We start from the raw sequence: 27,288 nt of genomic DNA on the forward strand, positions 1-27,288 counted from the left end.
TATATTATTTTTAATTTTATTTTATTAATATAATAATTTATATATTTATTGTTATTATAATATTTTATTTGTGTATTTGAAGTCTATATTTATTAAATTTATAAAATATATAATAATAATAAGCTCTTATCATACGATAAGAAAATACTCATAAAATAATTAAATATTTTTAATAAATATTATAATATATACTAATTTATTAAATATTTTATATTATAATTTTTATAATATAATTTATTTGCACAACGAATAATACTAGTTAAATATAAAATTAAAATAATGTTGGTAATTATATATGTATATATAAAAATTTAAAATATATTTTATTTATTTCAATAATTATAATTACAGAGTCCTGCAATATTAAATTTCATTTTAATGGATACAGCACCAACTCGAATCCATTCCAGAATAATAATTAAAAAAAGAAAAAGAAAAAAAGGTGACCCAAAATAGCGCGTTTCAAATTCTATTGAATATCGAAATCGGAATTCGGAAGGAATATCCATAAAGACAGCAAACAATAACTGGAGAGTTTGAGAGTTGACATTGTTTTTCTCACAACTCAACAGTCAAACATCATACTCCTTATTTGCCACCTGGACTTGACCCACCTCTTTTTCATTTTTATTTTCATATTTTTTTCTCCAAAAGAAAGAAGATAAATACTATTCTGTTCAGATTTTTCCAGTTTTAAATTCGCAAAGAACAATCCTTTGTTTCTTGGGTCCTCTGTTATTATCATTAATCAATCATATTCTTTTATCAACTTCCATTTAACAGACAACTGAAATAAGGAAATAAGAATTTTGTGTTTGATGGAGCAGCGTGGGCGTGGAATAGTTACATGTGGGTCATGGATCCGGAGATCCGACAACGTTAATTTGGTTGTGTTGGGCAAGTCGAGGACCTCCAATTCATCTTCTTCTGTGCTTGACATCTTCTCGTTTGATCCAATTACTACGTCTCTCGCTCCCTCTCCTTTGGTATCTCTTTCTCCTTTTGTTTTGAAACAAACGGTGTTGTTTTATTCCTGTTTGTTGACTTTCTTTTCTTTGTTTTTTCTTTTTTCCCCTTAAATGTTGAACTGTTGGTTTTGCTGTAGGCAAGTTATGTACTAGAAGAAACTGAAGGTGATGTAGTAGCAATTGCAGTGCATCCAAGTGGAGATGATTTTATATGTTCCACAACTAAAGGTGGTTGCAAGTGAGTATCTTCAATTTAAAGCCTCAATTTTCCAAATTTATTGGATTTCAACAATTACCCATGTATTTTTTATCAAACAATTTACTCCCATGTTAAAGAAATCAATTAAAGTTCAAAAGATTGTGACTTTATGTTCTTTGAAGACACTAGTTATTATGATTAGAATTAGAGAATAATGTGGTATCATTATTCTCTTGAAAAATCCTTCCCTTGAGCACAGTCTTTCAATAGGAGTTTAGAGAACTAACTTCTAGATGAAAAACTTCACTGGCAGCTCATTTATGTCAATACTACTGCAAACTCAAATGAGTGACATAGGCTAGTAGTAGTAATAGTAGTACATGAACGTGAGAGAATGAAGCATAACACTTGATGAAGTTACCCTTGAGTAACTACTTGCCAACAATATCAGGTTTCAAGTGGAATTAGGTGTCATAGTTATGTTTCTTTAGGAACTTAAATGATAAAAATTTGGTAATTACGATAACTTCTTTTTCTCCTCTTATATTGTTGAGGAACATCTTTGAAAAGAGGTTTGATTTTGTTGCAACATGCAGATTATTTGAGTTGCATGGCCAAGAAACAAACTTAAAGTTGTTGGCTAAAGAATTACCTCCTTTACAAGATGTTGGTACGCAGAAATGCCTAGTCTTTAGTGTTGATGGATCTAGATTTGCCTCTGGAGGAGTGGTGAGGAGCAACCTGCTGTTCAAACTTTCCTATCAATGGCTTTATATTACTTGCATTGTGTTTGAAATGTTTGTATGTGAATTTAGAATGTAATGATGTTGTTCAATAATCAACTATAGGACGGACATCTCAGAATTTTGGAGTGGCCAAGCCAACGCATAATTGCAGATGAAAGAAGAGCACACAAGTCCTTCCGGGATATGGATATTAGGTAGGTTTCTTGTCATTTGCTTATTATTGAAAATCTGTGCATGAATAGTAAAAGAATGCAGATGTATAAATGCTCAAGTATGTAGGCAATAGTTTGCAATGCAAATCTGCAATACTGGACTTGGGTCTCTGAATATCTTTAAGAATGTGGTAGCTTCCAGTGATTACTTTGCTGGAAAGAATGTTGTGATCTATTTTTGTAATTGTTAGTTTCCATTAGTTTTCTTCGTTAGGTTGAACTGAAAATATGTAACCACCTAACAGGATTGATTTTTTTTCTCCACCCGTTGGCCTGAACTATTTGACTTTCACTTTCTGTCATGCTCTAGTCTAGATTCAGCATTTTTAGCTTCGACATCTACGGATGGTTCTGCAAGAATATGGAATGTAGAAGATGGTGCGCCTTTGACTACTGTGACGCGCAACTCGGTATGCATTATTTTATCTACCAATTCTTTTGGTTTACTATGGATTTTCCTCCTATTTGGGGTTTATATTGTCTAAGTTTCCTCTCAGGATGAAAAGATTGAATTATGTCGATTCTCTAAAGATGGAACTAAACCATTTTTGTTTTGTGCTGTTCAGAGAGGTACTTTAATTTGCTCATTAGAGTTATATAATGTTCTCTCTTTATCATTGCAAAATATAAAATTTTCTCAACTATACTATTACCAATGGATCAGGTGATAAAGCTACCACTGCTGTTTATGACATAAGTACGTGGAAGAAAATTGGGTATAAGAGGCTGCTTAAGAAACCTGCTTGTATAATGTCTGTCAGCCTGGATGGGAAATATCTTGCTCTGTAAGCACTTAGCTTGGTGATTGGACATTTGATCTTTTATTATTTCATTTTATTTTATCGGTTTCTGTTATAATGTGCTCATGTAAGCTTCTTTGTTCTGCTGTAGTTGTTTGAAACTTAGAGTTGGATGTCCTCTGTATTAATTTTAATATATGAAACTTGTTTCTTAACTTTGATATTGAGATGTTGAAATGTATAAAATTTTTTATTGGCAAAATAAGAATCATTGGCTGGGCAATCAACCTTTGTCTTGTCGCTGAAACCTTAAATATAACGTCCAAATAGTTTTTATGAGCTATCCTTAAATTAGAATTATTGACAAAATTACTTCCTAGCCTATTTATATTTAATTAGGGAAGAATGGAGAAAGTCTTAGAATTAGTGTTAGCATTTTTTTTTACGCTAGGTAATCATATGATTAGAATTTTTTAACTAGGAAAGTAAAAATTAATTTGCCTATGTGTCAGTATACTTGTAATCATACTCTTAGATATATAATCCTAAAAGTCTTTCCCATTCTGGATAAACATGTTTCTTTGCAACTAAGTGATCCAAGAAAGTGTATCCCTATTGTACCCCATACGAGGTAAGTAACATTTTATATTTCTGTTCTCATTCTGTGTACCGAAGCAATCCACATACATCGCAACCCTGGTGAATTCGTAGCTTTCTAATTCACCAGGAATTGGTTTTGTTATACATTGCAAAATCTGGAATGAGATTTCAACTGTAAATATTGTCAGCAGCAGTGCAAAAGATTATGTGTCTTTACATATGTATTTGTGAATAGAACATTCAATTTCAATATGCTGAAATGCCAATAAGTGCTGAGCAAATGTGGTGTCTTGACTTTGAGAAATGTTGTCACTAATTTTGCAGCCAGCCAGCTACAAAACATGTGATCGTGATATTGCACTAATTGAATATACTGACATGCCAATTTTGTTAATCTAGAGGAAGCAAGGATGGTGACATCTGTGTAGCTGAAGTAAAGAAAATGGAAGTTAGCCATTGGAGCAGGAGGCTGCACCTTGGTACATGCATTACATCTTTAGAATTCTGTCCCAGTCAGAGGTAAGGCTCATTATCTAATTACACTGCTTAAGCAAAGATAAATGCATATTTGTGTTGAATGAATTTGCTGCTATGCTAAACTACCATGGTTGTTGCAATGAATTCTGGAAGATGCAGTTTCCTGGATCTTTATCAGAAAGAACATAATGAAATACCATTTATGAAGGCACTGTTTATAAAAGAAAAGATATTCTCGTGGGGCGCTATTGGATTGTCGTGGATAGGTTCCACGTCTCTGATTAGTGCTTGGAATGTGAAGATTTCTGTTTCAATATAGTAGCATTTTTCCTGCAGCCTCTAGTCTAGTAAATGCTCCTGTTTCCACCAGATTGATAGCTTTTACAAAAACAATATATATGTGCATGGTCTGTATATTTTTCTTTCAGCTAGTAATGAGTAATAATTATATCTGTATCTATCTTCTTCATCCAACACCGATTCTACACTTGTACTCCATTATGCTAGTATCTGGTACAGATGCTAGCTATTTGAAAATACATCAATTTCAGAAGCTGATTTTTTTTTTATATGATTTATAGATCCACAAGACGAACATTAGATTTGTGGATATAATATTCATTGGCTACTCTATTATTACCTCTCTTTGCTGATGTGTTAGTAGGGTTAAGAAGAGCCTCTTCTGGCTGAAAACGTCTAAGCTTACTTTTTCATGAGCTCTTAGTCCTGCAAATGCATTTTTTGTTTATTCCTTAGTACCTTTCAGTTATATGTTTCTGAGGTACCCTCCATCTTTCTATCATCCAAATATAATTACTGACCCTTGACACAAATAGAAGCGTAACAAGTTCCATACAATTTCTTTGCCATATGAGGCAATTTGCCAAGTTTCGTGCACACTCTTTATTCAGAGGTTTTTATAAGCTTTTGCAACCAATTTCAGTTTCTATGGTTCCATTTATTCCCTTTGCGGTGTCTTGTGCAGGGTTGTACTCACTACATCTGATGAATGGGGGGCAGTAGTCAGTAAGCTAAATGTTCCTGCAGATTGGAAAGGTCTCTTTCTTCTCTCCCCTCTCTCTCTTTCTTGCCTCTCATGCATAGCAGGCTGACGTTTTTTCCTTCACATGTGCAGAATGGCAGATTTATTTGCTGCTTGTAGGGCTATTTTTGGCATCTGCTGTTGCATTTTACATTTTCTTTGAGAATTCTGATTCATTTTGGAACTTCCCTTTGGGGAGAAATCAACCTGCAAGACCGAAGTTCGGTTCAGTTTTGCAAGACCCACAGTCCTCCGATGATGTATTTGGGCCTTTAGATATGTGAGCATTTGTTAGATGAACTCACCACTCACCACAAGTCTTGAAAAGAGCAGGGTACTATTGGCATCATCAGTCTTTCTGGATTTTACAGATTTGTCATTCTATTCACTGCAACATGAAACTTAAACTATATTTTAGCAGAAAACATGAAGTGTAGCATAGGATGGTTCTGTTTTCTTTTTCCAGTATTACTTTTTGCGAATAAATTATTTATACACGCTTTACAGAGAAAGAAGAATGAACCTTCTTACGACATTTTCTTCTGCACTGTGCCTTCTGTCCCTTGCTATTGCTTTTGGTCCAACTATACACTTCACTTAACACTTCTTTCCTAACATGTAAAATCTTGTTTTAACCTCTCTGACTGTAATTGTTATTTTGATGATAATTTTATCTTCACTCTCCAGCTAGAAACCAATGTTTGTTTGCTTTTTTCTTTTCCTTTTTTACTTTCTTTTTATGGTTCCAGCTTTTCTGTCACAAAATTTGCATTTTCCTCTTCTCTTCTCTCCTCTTCATGCTTACTATCAATGCATCAACATGGAAATTTATAGCAATCACCAAACTATGTCTATCTTTTAGTATTTGCATATGCTACCCAGAAGCCATCAGGATGTAACCAAAACATAACAATAAGAATATAGGGATATTACCGTTTATAGTTGGACTCGTTATTATAAATTACTTAAATTATTATATATATTTATTTATATAATTTTTGTATATATTAATTTAAAAATCAAAGAAAATTCTATTTAAACTCATTATTGTAAAATATTTTAGAATAATTTTAATTAATAACAAATATTAAATGAAAAGATAAAATAATTAATAAAGAAAGTGCATTTACTTGAAATATTATTTTAGTTGATATCTTTATCAATCAGGTTAATATTTTTAAAAATAAAAAAATAATAATAATAATAATACAAAAAAGAAATATTTTTACACAATATATTATTTTTAACTATAAATAATACTATCTATTTTTAAATTACCTCAAGTTATTTTTAGTAGTTGATTTATTATTTTAATCGTCTCTTTTTATTTAGTATTAAATTTTAAACAATTAATTAAAAAAAGACATATATTCAATTAAAAATTTATATTTCAAGTATTTATCTGTAGTTTCTTGATTAATCACATTCTACGTTCCAAAGTTATATCAAATTGCCTATAAATCAAGTTGATATTTAATTGTTTAAATACATGATAAAATTATGATGCAAATATCGTCAAATATTAAAAAAATCTCTAGGAATGTAATATATTTTTTGTTTGATAATTTTATTAGTTAATTTAGTAAAGTCTTAATAAAGTTAGAATTTTATTAAAAGTTTTCTACGTAGAATTATATATTTTATACAAATTTTTTATTTCTTTAAGCATGTCATATTTGTCAAACAAATATGACTCATTCAACGTAAATCCTTTTTTTTTCTAAGAGTGGGAATTATTGTACATTCATAATTTAATACCATAATCTTTTATATATAAAAAATACCATACTTATAGTATAGTATTTTCTACATAGAATTATATATTTTATACAGAATTTTCATATAAAAGTTTTAAGGATTATTTTCTATATAGATTTTTCTATTGTTTTTCTTTATTTTGATTTTCCATTAAAAATCCTATTTTACTAGAGAAAAGTCCACAAGAATGCCACCTTTAATTACTATACTTCACATTTTTTTTATCGACTTTAAGAATTTATTATGTACAAATTTAGATTTGTATTCTAATATTATTTACTAATAATCTTTTTGTAGATTTCTCTATTTTTATTCAAAATTATATTCTACCAAAAAGTCAACAACATAATTATCATTTTTAGTTACGTTTTCTTTTATCAAATTTAATGGTCTATTATGTATAAAATATAATTCTTTTATTTAATAAAAGTTCTATTTTATAATCAGTATTGAAAATTCTAATAGAACCAGACTTTTAGAACTTATATAACATTATCTCATCTACACGCTTTTGGTTATGTGTATATGAAAAGGAAAAAAAAAATTTATAAGAAAATCTTTTTATTTTAAAAACAATAAGAGAATAAAATTAAAAGTCATATTTTACTTTAGCCAAAGATTTAATTAGTAAATAATTCACACTTTTATCTGAAATTTTTAATCTTTTTCTACAATCATAAAATTGAAGTTAAATATTACTTCTCATTGATTTAAATGGTACATTTTATTCCTTAATATAAATAATTATTTAATATATTAAAAGAATTTAATGCACTATTTGTCTAAAATTGCATTTAATAATAATAATAATTATTATTATTATGAAAATGAAGTAGCACTATAGTATTTTTGCTTCATTTATTTTATACTCAACTATAATGTTTTGGCTACTTCAAAAGCATTAAGATAAAAGAAATTAATATAAAATATTAATGGAATTAATACTCCACTATATTATTATTAATTTATATCTTATTTTTTTATCTATAATTAATTATAAGGGTCTTTTCAGTAAATTTATTTGTCCTCTCTCTTTTCATATTTTTATATATCATAACGTTTTTTTTTTTATATATATGTTATGATGTTATAATAAATCAGTGAAGAAATTTATAGTATATCCTCCTATTAACTTTCTTGCTTATGAAGCATTAGGAAAACCTGAAATTTGTTGTTCAAATAAACAACTCCTTGGTGGGTAGTTTAATATTGTTAATGCAAATGTAATCTTCAAACATTAGGAAATTATAGAAATCCCAAAGACTAGGCTAAATGTATCAATTGCTATCTAATCTTATACCAAATGAAAGAAAAAGAAAGACTAGGGTTTATGGAGAAAGAAAGAAAGAAAGAAAAACAGTAGAAAAGAATAAGTAGTAATTAATAATGACTTTGAAGCAGATCTTGATAGTATTTGAGGATCCAGCCGCTGATAATCTCAATTTCTCTTTCCCTCTGCATCACCAGCCACTCTGGATCATCTTCTCTTGCCGGCAATATGTCCATGCAATGTGTCCCTGCCCGACAAACATCACTTGTTATCATAAAATAATTAGGATAAATTACTTGGTGTGTGATAGAAGGAGGAAACTGAATTACCTTGAACTGTGTTCAAAGCCACAATGCTGTCTGATATGTCTTGCAACACCCTAATAATAGAAAATTCACATGTATATGGGTAATAATCATTATCCACATATAATTCAAATATGCCTTACTAATTAATAATTAAGGCTTAAAAGTATCCCAAAGTAATTGCATTAAAACATGTATTAATAATAATTACCCTCCGCTGCTATAAGGATCCCTGAGGCCATTGGAGAAGATGATGTTACTACCAAATTTCTTGAGCACCTCATGTGTATGCTGCAATTTCACATTCAAAACAAAATGTCTGAGATAAAAGCCTGAGACTGGTGTTTCTTTTATCTTCCTCAGAGTTCCCCTATCAATGTAATTTGGTGGCAAGTCATGTGCCACAGCAATAAGATAGCCATGCATGCCATAACTCAGCTACATGCATAGACATCCATAATGAGATATAGAGACATCAAATCAATAGTATCATGAGTTTATTTTGTGTAGATTTTGACTTTTTTTTTTTCCTTTTAGAATTAGTGAGGTTTGAGCTCCTGAACTTAAAATAATCTCATTTTATTATGATTTTTTATGAATTATTATACTAATTTAACTTTTGAAATTTTAATTTTTTACCATTTTAACATCTCAATTTTTATTTCTAACATCTATCGCCTCCTCTATCACCTATGTGCATGTATTTTATATTTTTATTCACTTATATTGTAAGAAACTATATCAAAATAAATAAAAATATAAAAATATATATTCAAAGAATAAGAATATTAAAAATAAATAGGCTAAAAAATAGTGAAGGGATGTCAGAGGTTAAACTGATGAAGTTTAGGAGTGAAATTATATACGTTAAGCATGTTATGTACTCTACTAAGTTTCTAAATAAATTTCCTTAATTTAGTTAAAAGAATTTCTGGCACCTAAATTAAATAGAGAGAGTGAAGTGAATTAAATAACGTACATGACCACCGTAATAAGTTGTAACCCAATGAGGTCTGGGAAGAACTCCATAATTACTCAAGCAAAAGTCACTCATTTTCTTCAAGTCAAATGGGGCCTCTGGAATTATTGTATCATTGCCACCTCCCATTGGCACCACAAGTTCACTACACACCTGAAAACCACCAAAAAAAAAAGAAAAAGAATTATAAATTTATGATAATTAATCACATGAAAGCATGCAAACAATGTTAAATAACAAAACAATATAGAAATATGGTAATGTTTGATGTCAGGGTTCCCGGAACATATATATGAAGTATATTATCAGAATAAATACGGTTCTCTTTGAGTTTTTTTATTTATTAGCATTCTATATTACTTTTCAAGCAGCGGCTGTGACAGGTATCGCCTCAATGGAAATATTAATATAGGAAATTGTAAAGGTCATTTATTCTGTACACATAGATGAGACTGAAAACCTGCCAACTCCAGCCTTCCATAGTTTCTGGTGCAAAGAATTCAGAGACATTATAGCAAGGTCGTTGTGCTGGATAGAAAGAAGCAAGTCCTGAAAATATCCTGTCGAGTATATCAGATCCTTCAGGAGCATTGTCGATTCCTTTGCAAATTTGATACAGTGGATTTCTTGGAGGTCTATCATATTGAGCTGCTACTGAGAATATCTGCATTAAATAGCTTTCCAAGTCCCCAGCTCTCTGCAATGGTCTGTTCACCATTAACAGTAACAAAATTAGTGAGGTTATAATCTGAATGTGATGGTTTGGCTCAGCCCTTGTAAGGATTTGCAGTTTCTCAGTGATGATCACTTGATATAATACAACAGGACTTTTTTGAAATTATTTTTGAGCCTCACTGATCACGGTCCAATAAAAGAATAAATAATATAAGAATCATATATGACAATGCCTATTGTAGGATTCAAGAAGATTCAACACTGGCCACACTCACCATGACACCAAAATTTAGTCCTAATGAAAATTCTAACCATTAGAAAATAGAAAAATATTAGGTAAGAAAATGAAAGGTTTTAGTTTCTGATTAATTACATGCAAGTATGGAATTTCTCTGAAAGAATGGAAAGACCATTTTCTTGGGAAGCAACTCTAGCAAGTTCAAGCCATGACTCCTTTATGGTATTTGAGCAACTCTCGCTTGCGTCCTGCATCAAAGAAAATGCCAAAAACATAAAACCTTTACATACATGCATGCATATACATATATATATATATATATATATATATATATATATATATATATATATGTAAGAGAGTGTGAACGAGAGTTTCTTTTGGTTTAAATAAAATATCTAGTTCGAAACTTTTGAGTGGACGAGGGTTTCTTTTAACTTAACTAAAATCTCTAATTCGAAATTTTTGAATGGATGCAAGTTTTTTGTTTAGCTTAACTAAAATCTCTTTTGAGTATAATATTTTAATATCTCAATCTAATTTTAATTTAATTATTAATTTCAAATATATGGGTATATAAAAAAAATTATACAAAAAAATTAAATAAAAGAGAAATTAAATACATAAAATCAATCCACCATATATCCTTACCCTGTAGTCCTTTGTGACAAGAGAATAATATGCATCGGATGGTGTTATATTATCAAAATAAAGAATTGGGGCAGAAGAAGCTAGTGCCCCCAAGGCGATGTGAGGGTATTTCAGCCTAAACCAAGAAGCAAGCACTGGAAACAAAACAAATAAATTAAATCAGAAATATTTAACAGATTTATTAAATTTATAATTAATGATTTCTTTAGGTTCGAATCGGAATTACATACTTCCGCCATAAGATCCTCCGATGACAATAATTGGAGAAGTTTCTGCTGATAATATCAGCTTGATGTTCAGAAGTATTTCTGCATAATCTGCTAAAGCTTGAGCAGAATTGAAGTAACCACGGAGAGTTGCATTTGCCAATGCTTCTTGTCTTGACACAAATGGGATTGAGTCTCCATAGAATCGATGCTACACAAGTGAACAATCACAATTCTATCATAAAATCATAAAATGTTAAACCGTTAGACCTGAAGTGAGTAAAACAATTATCAACAGTCGAAAACAGACCTCAATGAACACAGTTAGAGCACCAAATTTGGCAGCATTATCAAAAAGAAAACCAATGCCATGAATGTCGGCGTTCAACGGAGATTCTTCACCCAAATACGCAAAGATAGGGGCAGAAGCTTGGGCGCCTGTCCAATGCTTGAAGCTAATAACATATTTCTGTTGAAAAGTTGCATAACTTTGTGGCTGAAAATTGAAATGGTCAAGCGTTTGATTGTAATAGTAAGTTTGTAATTCCTGTGATGCCAAATAGTCATCTGGTAAAGATGCAGCAGCGTCTTCTATCCTACTAAGAACTCCGAGTCTTGGTATTCTTTCTATAGGCGAAGAGGAAACAAATTGTGTCAAAAGAAGAAGAATTAGCAGAAGCCATTGAAGGCAGCAAAATGTTGAAGAAGCTCTGACAGCCATTATACTTTTTTCCATGGTGAGCTTGTCAAAATCTTATATTATTTATACTCTGAGTTTGATTAATACTCAAATGCTTTACAAACTCTTATCTCTATGCACGTCTATATGATCCGGATGAATAATTATAAACTCCTTGATAATCTGAAATTCTGAAATCTTGCAAGGGCTAGAGTTTCTATATAAGAAAACTAGTAACTCTTATCTTTACGTGACCAATGTCTATACTCTCTTCATTATTTAGTTATTGTTTAATATTGGGATTAATTTATAATCAAGACTATACAATTTGATCTCTCGAGTTCATCCATGGCATGTAATTAACATTAGCAACTAATTTATAAAATTACTCTGAAGTTGAGCCCTCAAAACAAAAGGCCTCCCGTTAAATTAAGCCTCCGGTCAACCAAAACTACAAGTAGAAGAATGCAATTGTATATGGGAAAAAATTCAAAATTTTATTTATTTATACAATCCATAATTGTTATAATTATATTGAAGTTATGTTGAAAATTTTGACATATTTATGAGGCCTATGACCACTTGTATAGAACGGAGTTCGCTCAAAATAAATTATGAGTGAATGGGAAGTTGAATGTAGGTTAATATGGAAAAGTTTTATAATATATGAATTAATGATAAATTAATTATGATATGCAAGAGATTATAAATTAATTGTACATACTTAGTCATTTTTTATAGGCCTAATGACAATAAAAATTTAAATATCTGTCTCTTTTTGTAAATTTGGTATATTTTTTAAATTTTTATTCAAATTGTATGATTTAGCTAATTGATTATAATTATAGTCAAATTAAAATTTCGATCAAAATTCAATACTTACTCTCATTAATCCTAGATACTAATCTTTTTTTACTTTACCAATATCATTTAAAAAAAGAAATGACTTCACTCTTCATTCTTTTACTTTATTCATAATTTTCACTTGTCATTCACTTTCTTATTCATATATAATCCGACCTTGATAACTCTTGTGTGATTTATAAATATATATAGTAATGACATGTAGGTTGTTGATAATAAATAATGACACATCATTTGCTACGTCATCTTATTTTGACCAAAATTTTAGTTTAGCTATAATTGCAATCAATTAGTCAAATCGTGTCATTTAAGTAAAACTTAAAAGGATGGGCCAATTCGCTATTGGACGTAAATGTTTGAATTTTTAGTATCATTAGACGTTCTTTATATATATCAAATCTTCATCTCATTTAAGACATACACGAAAAGTATCTTTTTATCCTATCCTCTTTTGCTTATTGCTTCCAAAGTGTGATAAAACCTAAGCATACTTCAAGTTCGCTGATATTTAACATGCATTTTATTTATTTTATTTTATTATTAGAGAGTTCTTTTATTCTTTTTAATAGTCGGTGGTGGGAGAAAAAAAAAGCATCAAAAGAGAGAGAGTTAGTAAAGAAATATAGATCATCTACTACTCTGCAATGATAAAGTTCTTTTATTTTTTTTGAATTAATGAATATAAAATTACACGAGAAAGAAATATATCGCAGTTTTTAATAAAAAGATATCTACCATCGTACGTGAATGTTAACAGTTGGACTCATGTATATTTCTTTCTCGTGTAATTCTTATATGAATTAATTCAAAAAAAAAACCTCCTTAAACTCGTGATTAGAAAATAATTTAGTATAATTTTAATTAATAATAAATATTAAATAAACATACAGTTTTTTAATCACATCTTATGTACCAAGGATACATCGACTTGCCTCATTCAATACTATACAGACCATGTTAATATTTAGTTGCTCAAATAAGCAAAACGCAATCACATGATTAAATTATAATTGTTTAAGATTCAATTAAATAGGAATGTATATTCTTATCTTATTCAATTAAAATTTTATTTTAACAGATATTAGCTACAAGGTACTATATTAGGGTAAAGCAAAAAAGCAAAAAAGTAAAAAGTAATAAAATTATCACATCAAGAAATTATTTCCACAAAATTTGGTCTATCATATTGGTGAGCTTCTCTATCATAATATTTTTAATATTTACTTTTTTTCTATTTATATTGCATATTAATTTAATATTTTAACTCGTTATTATTTATATAATAAAAGATAAGATAACTAAGAAAATAAGAACTAATATGCTAGATATCTATAATACCTCTAACTATTTGTTAATTATAAATTCCATTTAATTATAAATTAGTAATATCATAAAACAATATATAGTTTTTTAGAGAAAAATTCATATGCTATATCGAATTTTAATTGTTAATTCTTCTTCTTTTTATTAGCCAATTTAATAAAATTTTCAATGACTTAATATTTTAGTTAAAAGGTTCTTTATTCTACAAATGCTTTAACTATTATGAATTAGTAAATAATAAATAATTATAAATATTAATTATCAATGGATACAGTTAATAAATTATAATTTCATCAATCAAGGATACTTTAGTAAATTTATTTGTCCGTCCTTTTAATTTCACATACAATAATAATAATAATAATAATAATAATAATAATAATAATAATAATAATAATAATAATAATAATTTAATAACTGAAATTCGTTATTGTTGATGAAATAAAATGTAATTATTGATAAGAACTTAAAATTATAAAAAAGCTTAGTATAATTTTTAAAATATAATTTTGATATAAATTCAGCTCTTTCTTTTTAAATAGATTAACCCATGTATTATATTTATAAATTTATTAATTAAATTATTAGATTTGATTAAAATAGAAATTTATCAAATTCAAAATCATAAACACTTTAATATTAAAAGTGAAATTTTCTTCAAATTATAGCTTTTCTATTTCAATTTTATATTACTTTTATAAATAGTCGAACCTATTTATTAATAACAAAAATATTTTATCTTTTTTGAGATAATATAAATTGCTATAAAGTAATTTAAGAATAATAATAATATTGTTTATTATTATTGAGTTATGGGTTATTAATTTAATCAATCATTACTTTATAATATGCTTAACAATCCAAAAATTAATTGAAAAAAAAAACCAAATAATCATTAGTCAGTTTGTTAATAATTTAAAATAATAATAAAATTTAGTAATTATAATTAATATATTTATTTATTTATTTTTTTCTTTGCATTTTTATATATATTATATGATATGATATGATTATATTTGCCCCTAGCACTATAAATAAATTGCTTTGTGATGGACAAAACTTATCGCTAATAGCAATATATAAACATCTGTTGCTAAATCGATTGTTGCTAATGTTTAGAGACGGATTCTTTTTCTTCGGCGACAAACCATACGCTGCTACTTTAGGGGCAAGAGTAGCTCTATTAACAATGAATTTAAGCGACGGAAGGTGCTCCGCTAATAAACGAACAAAATCAACCTCATTCTAAAAGAAGGTGAATTTCATCCAAAAACTAATCAATATCTCTATTTTGACCATTCTACCACCACCATATGAAATTCAAAAAAAAAAAAAAACCCTTAAATAGAAAGAATAAGGGAAAATGTAACATGAAGATGATGTTACCATGGCAGTTGTTGTAGTGATGCTGCTATGTAGATTTACAAGTTTTGAAAAAAAGTTTCAATGTAGTTTAGTTGATAAGGTAGACATTGCTCTGCAAAGGTTAGAGATTTTATAGTAATGGTGAAGTGGTGGCAGATGTAGTAGTGATAATAATGGTTGTATAAGAATGGTGCTAATGGAGCTTTAGAATATTTTTATTTTTTTTAATTAATTTTTTTTTTATTCATAGAAGGTCTGATGGTGCCTGGTTATATAATAAGGATAGTCATTCCTTTATATTCATCATAAAGGCGAAATCTTACTTAGAGATGGAAACTTCAACTCAAAACTTTCTTCTCGACCAATCACTTTTGCCACTTGATATACGTCCCAATCTTTTTCTAATTTTTATTTGATTTAACAAGACACTTGAGAAAAAAATAATTGAGACTTAAATTTGTTTAATCAGCATTTAGGTTAAGCTAAATTGGTTGGATATATTTGATTGAATCTAACTTTTAAGTTTAAGTACTTGTTTAAATAAATAAAAAAAGGCTTAATTATTAATTAAATTATAAATTTTACACCTTTTAATAAATTTATCTATTTTTTTAAAAATTTTAAAATAAATACCTATATTTTTAAATTATTTTTAAAAATATTTTTCCGTAACAACTTTTGAAATATTATAATGAAAAGAATGACGTGGCAAATTAATTTTACTCACTGATACAAAATTAGTGAGCTAATAAAAAAATTATTATATTTAAATATAAAATATGTGAATATATATATATATATATATATATATATATATATATATATATATAAGAATTTTAGTAATTATATTAAATTTAAAATAAATTATTTTACTAATTTAATTTTTTTTTTTGTTTTTTGAATAATCACAATTCACTTTCTACATCTGTACATAAAGTCACAGTCAACACTCAAACAAGCATTCCGTGCATAAAAATGAAAGAAAATGGCATTTTTGAGAATCTTTCAAAAGGCAATCCCCTTTACATCCCCATTTTTAAACCAAACTATATAAACCCTCCACCCCGAAAATATCGTATCAATCTCAGGAACTCCACTCTCACACCTCTCTATCTCTCTCTGTCTCTCAGATTTTTTTTTTTTTTTGCTTTTCTGTTCTTGAAATGAATTGCCTTCATTATCTCCCAAGGTCCTTCTTTTCTCTTCTCAATAATCATCTTTCCAATGTCTTTTAGTTTTTCTTATTTATTTATTTTATTGGAAATTGCAGATCCTCTGCCTTGCCATTTCAAGGATTCAAATGTCACCATCAGAGAAAGCTTTCTTCTTCGTCTTCATGTTCATTATCTTTTAATTTAATGGTAATAACTTTTATCTTACTGCTATATATATTCAGATTTTTAATTAGTTTTATAATCTAAGCTTAAGTTATTATATTCATGTTATTTGTTTTGCAGCGTTGTACTGATCTCCATCGAACTATGACTGTAAAGGTAGCTTCTGGAATCTCTAGATTCGACTATGACGCTACTTTGCTTTTTTTTTTTTTTGTGCTTAATTGTTATTAATGTATTAAAATATCTGCTATGGGAGGTATTATTAATTATTAGGATATAAGTTATGTTGTTGAACAGTGAAATTAGATGCTTATAATTTTGCTTCGCAATTTAGTAAATATCTAGTGGTATTATTAGATTTTCTTTTGGAATATTCTTCGGTTTGTTTGTTTCTGTTATTTTTTATTTTCTTTGTCTTTATTCTTCTTTAGAGGAAAAAAAGGTTCTCTTTCTGGTTGGCGCTTTTTTCTTTTTTACCTTTCTCTCTTAGTGGTCCATATAATGAATTCATGTTGTTGTTGCTGTTGTCTTCAACATATTTTGAAATTTCAGGCAATTCAGTTTTCGAATAAAAAGCTTCACTAATTCTTTTTCTCTTAATGAGAGTTCATTTTAATCATAGTAATAATAAGAAGTATGATAATGACCATAATTGGCTTATTTAATGGAATTTAATTCTTATTTAATTGGCGATCCTACATACACTATCATGGAAGGTTGTTTTGAATATGAACTGTAGGTGGTTTATTATGGTAATTGAAATCTTTTTTTTTTTCTGCAAGATTTAGTGACCCTGCTGCCAGCTGCTTTATTAAGTTTGGTTTTTTGTTTTCCCTGACATAAGTTTATTTGATGTTGATGCTTGTAGGCAATTTCTGGTTCTGCTTCGAGTGCTGAGACAAGTGGTGCAGATGTGAAAGAAGAGGAAGAAAAATCTGAAATCTACAGTCATAACATGACAGAAGCTATGGGTGCTGGTAAAGTTAAAAAATGCTGCATTCCCATTTTAAGCATGAGTAATTGGTGAATGAGGTGTGTTCTATTTCAGGGGCATGCGCCTGAGATTTTATTTATTTATTTTTCATTTTTTTTTTAATTTTTTGGTTTTTTGAAAGTTTTAGTCTGATCAAACAAATGAAAATCTTTGATGGAAGGGATTATAGTTACCCTAGGGGTGTAATTAAGCTGTTGAATCGATACAGTCAAGCCCAAGGTCTACTCGACTCAAAAACTCAAGGCTCGAAGCTTTACTTAATCAAGCTTAACTTTTTCATATTTGAGATCGACTCTTATTAGATATGAAAACACTTAAGCTCGACTTGATTTATACTGTAATCTATTAAAAAATAATTTAAAATAAAGTTTGAATTAGCTCTAATAAATTTAGGTAAGCTCGAATTTGAGCTCAAATAATATTTATTATTTAAATATAATAATATTTTAAATTTTAAGAAATTGAATACTAAGCTTGCGAGCTACCCGAGTCAAGTGATGTAATTATTGAACTCGGCTGGACTTGTTACTCAACTACTTGAGCTCAGGCTCAACTCAATAATAGTCGAATTAATTTCAAGTATTTTGTGAGTTCAGTTCAAGTAGCTCATGATTAGATCGACTCATTTACTCCTAGTTAGGCCTTTATGGTATTTTGTTTTCTTATTTTCTCATTCCTGATGTGTCAATTCTTTTTTATCTTTAAGGATTCTAATCATTTGTTCTAATGTGCTTAGTACAGTTTTGACCTATAGGCATGAATTAGGAATGAACTACAACTTCATTCTTCCAGATTTGATTGTAGGATCATGCCTACAGGTGATTCCTCGTTTTCAAACTGTGTTATTGAGGATTGTTTCCCCCCTCATACTCTCATAGATTATCTCTAACATTTGATATTTCAATTTCTTTCTTTCCTTTTTTTTTCCCTAATTGCTAGACTCCTGAAGATGTTGACAAGCTTCGAAGAATAGGAGTGAAAACCATATTTTGCTTGCAACAAGATCCTGACTTGGAGTATCCTAAATAAGTCCCTTTAAGTTCCATTAGGGTTCATGATTTGGTGAAAAGGATACTGTTGTTTTCATATCTTGCATCTTATAGATAGTTTTCATTTTCTTGATATGCAGCTTTTGAGCATTTGAGATCTCGAGAAGTTTTAGCATATGAAAATTGCTACAATCCCTTTACTACTGTTTCCAGATATTTTGGGGTAGATATCACTGCCATTCGAGAGTATGCCAAGAAATGTGGCGACATTCAACATTTGCGTGCAGAGATACGGTCAGCAATGACGAATGGTTTATATTCTTGTGATAATATTCTGTGTATTAAGAAAGTAGCTTGACACGTGCATCATAAAAAGGGTTTTATGATATGTGTTAAGAAAGTAGCTTGACACATATAATCACAAAAAAGAGTTTATGATGACATATGTCATAAAAAATAATTTTATGATGACATGTGTTAAGAAAGTAGCTTGACACGTGTTATCACAAAAAGGATTTTTAGTTTTTAGCTCTGACCTCCTTTTCATATATATATATATATATATTAATTATTTGATTTAACCCTTTAACTAAAATATAACTAAAACTAAAACATTTTACTAATATTATATGATGATAGTAGTGGAAAAGGTGTATTACTCTATTAGAAGCGAATACCTTTTAAAAGTTTCTCGTTTTTCTTTTCATTTATCTAAAAAGGTAATATGCATTTTAATATTTCATATCCGCAACCACTATCGACTTGCTATTTACATTTAATTTTAATATTTATTAGATCTACATGTCAAATTATAATTTTTAAAAGGTTAGACACTCAATTATTAAATTCTCATATATTATTTTTATAATGATTCAGCACACATTTGAATAATAACAATTAAATTCTAATTTTTATTATCAAATCTACACTGTTTTATGTAATAACTTCTTTTCTGAATGACCATCCATCATTTGAATTTTACCAGGCACACACATCCTTCAGCTTTAGGGCCGTTAACCCACTATGAAAAATATTTATATATATCATCCACAAAATTGTGGATGATATAAATCTCATTTTTATCTTCATCAATTTTAATTAATGTGTTATTCAATTCTTTGTCTCCTTATGGGACTTGAGTTATCGATCCAAACATTTTCTACTATTTGGGACTACTGATGTAATATTCAGTTATTTACCTTTCAAAGTAGGTTTTTTTTGTTTGTTCTGGTGAAAAATTACTCTGTTAAACTATTATGTTATTAATATTCAATTTTCCATTACTGTACTAAAGAGCACAAACAATTATGTGCACATGAATGTACATACTTACCTCTACTTTTGAATTGTGCAATTTTTCACCTGAGATTGTGGGTTATTTGACATGGCAGGGACTTTGATGCATTTGATTTGCGGATACGGCTTCCAGCAGTGGTTAGTAAATTATACAGGGCCATAAACCAAAATGGAGGCGTGACATATATACATTGCACTGCTGGACTAGGAAGAGCTCCTGGTGTTGCGGTATGCATTTCAGTTTTATTTTCAAAATATGTTTCTGTTCTGCCTGTTTATTTTTGCCAACAATTTCTGATTTGTTGCTATCATTCTTGTTTGTTTCTGAGATCAATCATGCATTAAAGAAGTTCCAGAAACCTTTTCACCTCTTGCCCCAAGTTTACTTGTTCCATAAATTTGCCCCATGAAATTTGGTCGTGCTCCTCAGATTTGGGGGAGTTGTAAAGTTGGCTCTCCTTGTATTTTCTCACAGAGCAATGCTTCACATTCTAGATGTTCTGAGGAGTTGAATTTAATTTCTTAAACTATGTATACAAAGCCTGTAATATACGCTTGTGTGTTTGCAGAAAAATTATATAGTTTTTGACTTTTAATTGCATCTCACACCTATCTGCTTGTTATACAAGAATGGAAATGAATAATCAGAATCTTTCATCCTCGGTTGTGGCATCCTAACTCCTTTGACATTGTAGATTAAACCCTTTAAACAAGTAATGCATAATCTTATCATGCAAATCGAGATTCTTGTGAATAAATGGTTTGATTTAAATTAAGTTCATTCAACTAGATCCACATTTAAGAAGCATTGTGGAAGCATAGCCACAAGTCAATACTCAAGCAGAAACTGAAATAACTGGATCAACTGCACTTTATCCTGAGTTGCTAAATTCGATTTAGGTCACTCGGACATGGGCATGAGACTTTGACTTTTAACATAGAAGGAAAATCTGTGAAATGTGGAACCAGGCAAGCACCACAACAAACGTACTCCTGTTGGATACCTGTACTTGAGTTTCTTTTCTGGACACTGCTGGATATTGGTTTTCCATTAGTTTCCTTTCTGGAGAAAGGGCTGAGAGTTGGTGAGAGTAGAAAGGAACTCCAACTAGTTATTAAAAGTCACTGTCAATACTTGCAGGGGAAAGTTTCTGCAGAAAATAACTAAATATTCAGGTTCAGCACAAAACTACAATAAAAATATTTGCCAAATTCTGTAGTGAGCTTGTACCTAGCCTAGGGGTTTCTTTTATGCAGTTACAAAATTGAAGTTTCTTATTAGAATACACGTGACAAGTCAAGTTATCAACTTGAAGTGCATTTAATTAGTAAGTATTGTTAAAGTTCCTTGTATGCTTAGCAAGCGGCAGAAGTTTTCGTTCTTGTATAAAACTAAGTGGTTTTCTGTAAGCTGGTGAATCGTACTTTGTATCCTCTGGTGGACATGAAAATTTATATACAAGAAACTGATGGGATGTGAAATTGATATTTATGTTGAAAAGAAAGATTTCTGGGATGCAAAAATGATATAAATATTGAAAAGAAAGAATTTGAAAATATTGGGGGTTTCTTGAATGGAGGAGATGCAACACTTGGTGATAACCACTGATATGTTTTTTTAATTATCCTTCTAAGAGTATATTTTATCTGCTTGATTTCTTTATTTGTGATTTTCTATTGCTTTTTTAAAAAAAAAAAAATAAATAAAAATTATGAAATGCATGATTGCTTGAGTAAGTGCATGGCCTTTTTCGTTCGGGGTTGAAAAGAAGTCTTTTTATTTTTTGTGAATAATAACATTTATGAGGCTAACTTTTGGTTCAAATTCTAATTAAAGCTAAGTGAAATAATCTCTGCAATCTTTTTGATCTGACATTCCTACCCTTTAGGATGAGAATTTGAAAGTACCTTCTCATGTACATGGAAAAGTCATGCAGGGAATCATAAGTACAAGATTGTGACTTCTAGTGGATGCCACATTCACTTACAAGTCTAATGCAAGAGTTATATTCCCAGTCACTTTCATGGGCAATTCTAAGAACCAACTGCATTCCTATAGTAAATTGTCCACTTTTATATCTGTTCGGGAATTGTTCTTTATAGAATGAAACTTGCAAATGAGCCAAATAAAATAATGTGGAACAAATTTCAAAAAAACTTAGAAGTGATAAATACATCTGGTTGTTGATTGCTGTAGTATGTGCTCGCTTTTGTTATTACAGCATCAGGTTCTTGTAAGGTTGAATGACCATGTGCTCTGGATTGTCAATGGTGGTACTTGATTGTCTATCCTTCATTATGAAGTGAGCGTTTTTTTTTTGAATCACAGATGGCATATATGTTCTGGGTTCAAGGTTACAAACTTAGTGATGCTCATGATTTGCTTCTGGTAACTCTTTCTTTCTTTCCTTTATGTAGTTTGTTATACCAATGAAGGTCTTTTTTAATTGATTATGGCATCCCGAGTAATTTTAAGAGGTCCATGCATTCTGTTTCATAGCTAAATGTTATTATGCAGCAGAAAATTCCTTAGGCCTTGCTTGGATGGGGTTAGGGGAAGGGTAATTAAAGAAAGTTAAGAAAGCGGAAGGGAGGAGAAGGATGGGGAAGTGTACATAATTACTTTTCCCTTGTTTGGGGGAGGAGTGGAAGTATGGGGGTGGATAAATAGGGATAAAACTGAAAAAGAAAATCAGCTGCCATCACTTTCTTCCCCTTTCTTACACCCCAATTCGGGGTGTAAGAAAAAAGAGGACCTGAGCTGTATGGAAGGGTAAGATGTGCCCTTCCATTTAACTTGTATTTTTCTTTCCAAACAGGGGTAGAAGCCTACCCTCCTTACCCCCTTTCAAGCAGGCCCTTTATTAAATTGATTCTTCAAGTCTTTTGTAGTTCCAGTTGATGAACTTATAACTTCAGCATATAAAAAAATGTTGGTTGGTAGTTGAATACGCAATATGAGGTACTTTATGGCAGACCACTTTCAAATTTCTTGATGTCAAAATTGCAAAACAGTGCTTAAAACAATGGTCTAACATTGGGAATAAGTAGCAATGGTAGTGGTTAAATCTGTCATCTTCCTACTTTTCTAGCTTATTAGTTGAAAGATCATTTTAGCTAAGGCCCTGATTTCAAATTTCAGTGATATCTTATGCTTTTGTGATTTGCTAGGCTGTCATTGCGCATCTCATGTAATGCAAAAGACAGGAACATGATTGAAGCCATTACATATATGGATCAATGTCAAAATCTTAAATTCATTTTTTGGTATTTGTGGAGTTCATGAGAACTAAATCTATAGTACAGACTAGCTGATTAGCATCTTAAAAGTATCTTATAATTTCTGTTCTTCCAGAGCAAGCGCTCATGCTTCCCTAAGCTCGATGCTATAAAAAGTGCAACTGCTGATATTGTAAGTTCTACCCTTTTCCTAGTGCCATTGGATTGAAGTCTTGATATGAAGTCTTTTCTACATGTTTGGTTTCTTTTCTCTTATTTTCTTAACTGTGACGTACATTATTAGAATTTTGAAGATTATACACTGTATAATGAAGCTGGATCATTGTTTTCTGCCATTTAATATACACATCATTGCTCAGTCTGCAAGTACATTGTTTGCCATATGATGTGTCAGAAATGTACCCCCCATTTCTCAATTTGCAATCAGAATTCACTAGTTATGCATGTATTTGATCATTATCTTACCATATGCATTGGCGTTATGATTTGGTGTTAAATATTATAATTCTAATGACTTTTGATAAAATTCCATTAATTGTGGCTTCGTAAACGTTTTTTGACAGCCTAAATGTGAGCGACTTTGAGGTGGCCATGTCTTTTCCCATGATACAATAGTCCAGCAGTTGTGTTTATTGTTATCGTGAAATGGTTGTCCAGAAGTTATGTTTTACATTTCTATGTCCTCTAACTCTTCATTGGCAATCTATGGAGTCAGTAAGAATTAAAGAAACTCTCCAGCAGAAAATAACATCTTACTTGGATTTAAACATCCTTTTGAAAGACTTTTAGCAATGAAGATAGGGGTAACTTGGGGAATTCTAAGAGACTCGGGACATATTGACATTCTTTAATATAAATTAATTAAAACTTCTTTATTAAATTTCTTGTCTTCTGTGATTTTTTTTCCTTTGAGAAAAAGAATACTATAGCTTTGAATATTAAAGTATTTGAATAACTAATAATCTTTTGCTTATTAAATTCATTTCTTTGTAGTATATATTTTGATATGTTTGTATTCTTTTATTCCAATAGTTATATTTGTCCAGAGTGCGTAACTGATTTTAGAGGGGTTTGAAGTATATCAAATCAGAACCAATGAGTAGTAAATGAAGAAAGAGTTAACAAAGCTTATATTGTTGTTTTGCCTCCTCTAATTTCAGTTGTTGATCAATTATGGTGGTGCCCTAAAATGGCAAAGCAATAAACTTGGGTGTGGGAAATAAAGTTGTTGATAATCTAATTTAGTTTTACACTTTAAGAATAAGAAACAAAAGCCTGATTGTGTAGTATCTTCTGGCTTATGATTTTTACACATTATAAATTAATTTGTTTCATTGCTCTTAATTAAAAGCTTACAGGTCTCAGGGGGAGGCTTGTTACTCTCACATGGAAAGATAGTAAATGCACCACAGTAGAAATTTCTGGACTTGATATTGGATGGGGCCAGGTAATGTTTGCTGTATGAACTTACTCTGGAACCTTTAATGCAGCATTGAGAGTAGTTTGTGGTTGTCAATGATAAGCTATGGAGTATGGACAATGTGAAATCTTGTCACTTGTACTTGTTTATGTGCCCATTGTTTTTTCTTTTCCTTTTTCTGTGTTCTTTCACAAGAGCATTATGGTTCACTCAATGCGCGGGAATGGGAGACTAGTTGTTGGCCTCTGTGGTTTAAGCTTTATTAAAAGAATTGAGTAAAGAAAAGAGAATACAGCTTGTCAAAAAAGAAGCCTATCCGCTTTTTGTTCTTTCTATTTCTGTTATATTCCATATATACGTGGAATGAAATACAGAAATAAAGTTTGACTCTAAATTTTATTTATCCTAATAAAAAGACTTTTTCATTTTTCTAGTAATTGGATAGAGGATAAGATATCTTCCTGAATTGAAAAAGAATTAAAAAAAAAAAAAGAAAGAAAGAGAAAAAAATATAAAATAGTTTTACTTTCCATTTGTCTATGATTTGCTTTATTTTTCTGTTGCCAGAGAATACCTTTAAAACTTGATGAGGAAAGAGCCTCATGGATTCTCAAGAGGGAATTATTGGTGAGACTTTTTTTCCCCCTTCTATTCTTTTCTTAGGAGTACGGCCCATGCATTTGCAATGCACAAATTCTCAAAAGGGACTTCTTATAGTTTCACTTTTTTTTTTTCTTTTTGAGGTTTCATTTCTTTTTCTCTTTTACTTTTGACTCCATATTTCCTTTTACACTTCTGATGCACAACTCTAAACAATGGTTCTGCAATCTTTATATTCAAAGTTTGTCATGGTTCATGGTTGTATCTGGTTTACAGGCTATGTAATTTTAGCAGTTGTTAAAAGTATACTGAAGGAATTCATCTTGAATGACATTTACAGCAAGCCAATTTCCACAAGTTTCTCGACCAAGTTATAACTGATATGAGAGTTCCTTGTGTTTCAAACATATAATTCTTGTTTTTATCATTCTACTCATTTGCAAAAATATTATGGTATATATCCTTCAAGTGTTAGAACTAAATGTTTCCCTACCTTAGTTTTTAAAAAAGAAGAAAAAGAACATTCGATGCAGACTTCTTTATTATTTCCAGATTTTTATTTGTGATGCATTCGGTTAACTTTTCGAACAATTAAGCAAAGCTGTTACTAAGATGGGTGACTTTGAACTCAATATGCTACTTAAATGGAAATCGCAGCAGTATACTGAGCAGTTATGGAAATGGATGTTCATGTAACTTTATGCATTTAAGTTCAGATAAAATATTGTGCTAACTTGCACTTCTACAGGAAGGATGCTATGAGTACAAGTACATTATCGATGGTGAATGGACATATAATAAACATGAGCCTGTTACCTCTCCTAACAAAGATGGACATGTCAACAATTATGTTCAGGTAAAATCCAGCTCTCAATGCTTTCTTTTCAATTATTACTATGAGTATATTTTGCTTTGGCAGTTTGGGAGAGAAAGTGGGGAAAGTGCTGATCTAATGGACAGGAACTAGGATCATGTTTTCTTGTCAAAAAAGAATTAGGATCATGGTTCTTTTTGGATTTCTTCTTCTTTTTCTTATATTATTTCTCTTTTTTCTTTTGCCAATGATAGGACTCAAGGATAAACAATTGGTCAGTAAATTGGTACTTGGTAGTGCAGTTTTTCCAATTTTGAAACATCAAGTTTACATTGTCTTAGTTAGTTAGTCCTAAAATTTAAAGCTTCCTGAATTGTGGATTGTTTGACGTTGCTCCTTCCGCTGGGAAGATGGGCTTTTGCAAGTTCCTAAAATACCCATGTTGAACTATATCCTTAGGTCTAGAGATGAATTCAGTTGCCAAAAAGTGTATGATTAGTATAGGAGCCAACGGTGATTGCTTGCGTTTTTAATCACAAATGTTTCTATAAGTAAATTTCATTTGATGTTCTCTTCTGCTCATCAACCAGGTTCTGAATGATGACACCAACAGTATTAGTGCAGCCATTCGTAAGAGATTGACTGGCCATGACCCAGACTTAATGAGGGATGAACGGTTAAAAATACGACAGTTTCTTGAAAATTGTCCCAAAGATGAGGAGTAAACTGTATTAATGAAAAGAAAGGTACACAATTCTGCATGTAAAGATGTAATAAAATGTTTGAATCATCAGTAAGCACATGTATTATTTATCATGTAAGTTACTGTTAATGATAATAATTATCAATAAAGCGGTTATGGGTAGACTCTTTTTCCTATGAGCTAGAGCAGGACTTGCAGTGTCCAGTTCATTGTTTCTTGGCTATTGCTGACTGGAATTCATATTCATAGACAAGAATATGAGCTTTCAATTCTCAGCAGAAGCATCAAGTGAAAGTGGTAATTGTCTCTTGCAGGTCTGGGATTTATTTAAAATAGACAGAATGCTTGATGCACTTTGTGCTTGCCATAGAATTATCTAGCCACTTGAGATGAGGGTTTGGTTGCTAGGAATAAAAACCTTTTGGCATTCTAGGATAGAATAATATATGAAAGAAAACTGCTAGCATGTAAGGGACGTTGTGGAAACCCTTTATAAATATATATGTTAATCTTTTGCATTTTGTTTATGGAGTCCTTGTGAGCTATTTTGGATTAAATGGTAAGATCTTCATTTTTGCGATCGACATGGAGCTATTGAAGG

At 30.2% G+C, this 27,288-nt stretch overlaps 3 protein-coding genes across 4 annotated transcripts; 2 read left to right on the plus strand and 1 right to left on the minus strand.

Moving 5' to 3' along the window:
- The first annotated feature begins 509 nt into the window (after positions 1–509).
- On the plus strand, positions 510–5,527 carry LOC8281292 (SEC12-like protein 1). The gene is made up of 10 exons (XM_048376014.1): positions 510–986; positions 1,106–1,206; positions 1,764–1,896; positions 2,016–2,107; positions 2,436–2,535; positions 2,623–2,695; positions 2,790–2,910; positions 3,865–3,984; positions 4,928–4,998; positions 5,078–5,527. Exons 1-10 carry the CDS (start codon positions 819–821, stop codon positions 5,266–5,268), a joined length of 1,170 nt encoding a protein of 389 aa, XP_048231971.1. The 5' UTR covers positions 510–818; the 3' UTR covers positions 5,269–5,527.
- Positions 5,528–7,929: 2,402 nt separating this feature from the next.
- LOC8281291 (lysosomal Pro-X carboxypeptidase-like) lies at positions 7,930–11,784 on the minus strand. The gene is made up of 9 exons (XM_048375359.1): positions 11,374–11,784; positions 11,088–11,274; positions 10,858–10,991; positions 10,345–10,457; positions 9,757–10,003; positions 9,297–9,449; positions 8,529–8,608; positions 8,342–8,391; positions 7,930–8,259 (listed from the first exon to the last, which is right to left on the minus strand). The coding sequence occupies exons 1-9, from the start codon at positions 11,782–11,784 to the stop codon at positions 8,123–8,125; spliced, it is 1,512 nt and encodes a 503-aa protein (XP_048231316.1). The 3' UTR covers positions 7,930–8,122.
- Positions 11,785–16,338: 4,554 nt separating this feature from the next.
- On the plus strand, positions 16,339–26,863 carry LOC8281290 (phosphoglucan phosphatase DSP4, amyloplastic). Of its 2 annotated transcripts, XM_048376006.1 has the most exons (14): positions 16,339–16,483; positions 16,565–16,655; positions 16,752–16,787; positions 17,500–17,608; positions 18,367–18,443; positions 18,565–18,641; positions 18,828–18,908; positions 20,006–20,138; positions 22,240–22,299; positions 23,266–23,322; positions 24,502–24,597; positions 25,138–25,197; positions 25,919–26,026; positions 26,575–26,863. In XM_048376006.1, exons 1-14 carry the CDS (start codon positions 16,458–16,460, stop codon positions 26,707–26,709), a joined length of 1,146 nt encoding a protein of 381 aa, XP_048231963.1. In that variant the 5' UTR covers positions 16,339–16,457; the 3' UTR covers positions 26,710–26,863. The 2 variants fall into 2 exon arrangements, with proteins under 2 accessions (XP_048231963.1, XP_048231964.1); XM_048376007.1 differs by lacking the exon at positions 25,138–25,197.
- The last annotated feature ends 425 nt before the right edge of the window (positions 26,864–27,288 follow it).

The sequence above is a fragment of the Ricinus communis genome, chromosome 6 (assembly GCF_019578655.1).
Source record: "Ricinus communis isolate WT05 ecotype wild-type chromosome 6, ASM1957865v1, whole genome shotgun sequence".
Taxonomy (NCBI): Eukaryota; Viridiplantae; Streptophyta; class Magnoliopsida; order Malpighiales; family Euphorbiaceae; genus Ricinus; species Ricinus communis.

What these genes read in the sequence shown, in the direction of transcription:
- LOC8281292 (XM_048376014.1), top strand. Translation starts at nt 819, where the DNA reads ATGGAGCAGCGTGGGCGTGGAATAGTTACATGTGGGTCATGGATCCGG. An exon ending in CTACTGTGACGCGCAACTCG is followed by an intron (nt 2,536 to 2,622) that starts GTATGCATTATT and finishes GTTTCCTCTCAG; the next exon opens with GATGAAAAGATTGAATTATG. An exon ending in GATGGGAAATATCTTGCTCT is followed by an intron (nt 2,911 to 3,864) that starts GTAAGCACTTAG and finishes TTGTTAATCTAG; the next exon opens with AGGAAGCAAGGATGGTGACA.
- LOC8281291 (XM_048375359.1), bottom strand. Translation starts at nt 11,784, where the DNA reads ATGGCTGTCAGAGCTTCTTCAACATTTTGCTGCCTTCAATGGCTTCTG. An exon ending in GAGAAATTCCATACTTGCAT is followed by an intron (nt 10,004 to 10,344) that starts GTAATTAATCAG and finishes AATGGTGAACAG; the next exon opens with ACCATTGCAGAGAGCTGGGG. An exon ending in CAACTTATTACGGTGGTCAT is followed by an intron (nt 8,609 to 9,296) that starts GTACGTTATTTA and finishes GTGAAATTGCAG; the next exon opens with CATACACATGAGGTGCTCAA.
- LOC8281290 (XM_048376006.1), top strand. Translation starts at nt 16,458, where the DNA reads ATGAATTGCCTTCATTATCTCCCAAG. An exon ending in TTGATATTGGATGGGGCCAG is followed by an intron (nt 24,598 to 25,137) that starts GTAATGTTTGCT and finishes TTCTGTTGCCAG; the next exon opens with AGAATACCTTTAAAACTTGA. An exon ending in ATGTCAACAATTATGTTCAG is followed by an intron (nt 26,027 to 26,574) that starts GTAAAATCCAGC and finishes CTCATCAACCAG; the next exon opens with GTTCTGAATGATGACACCAA.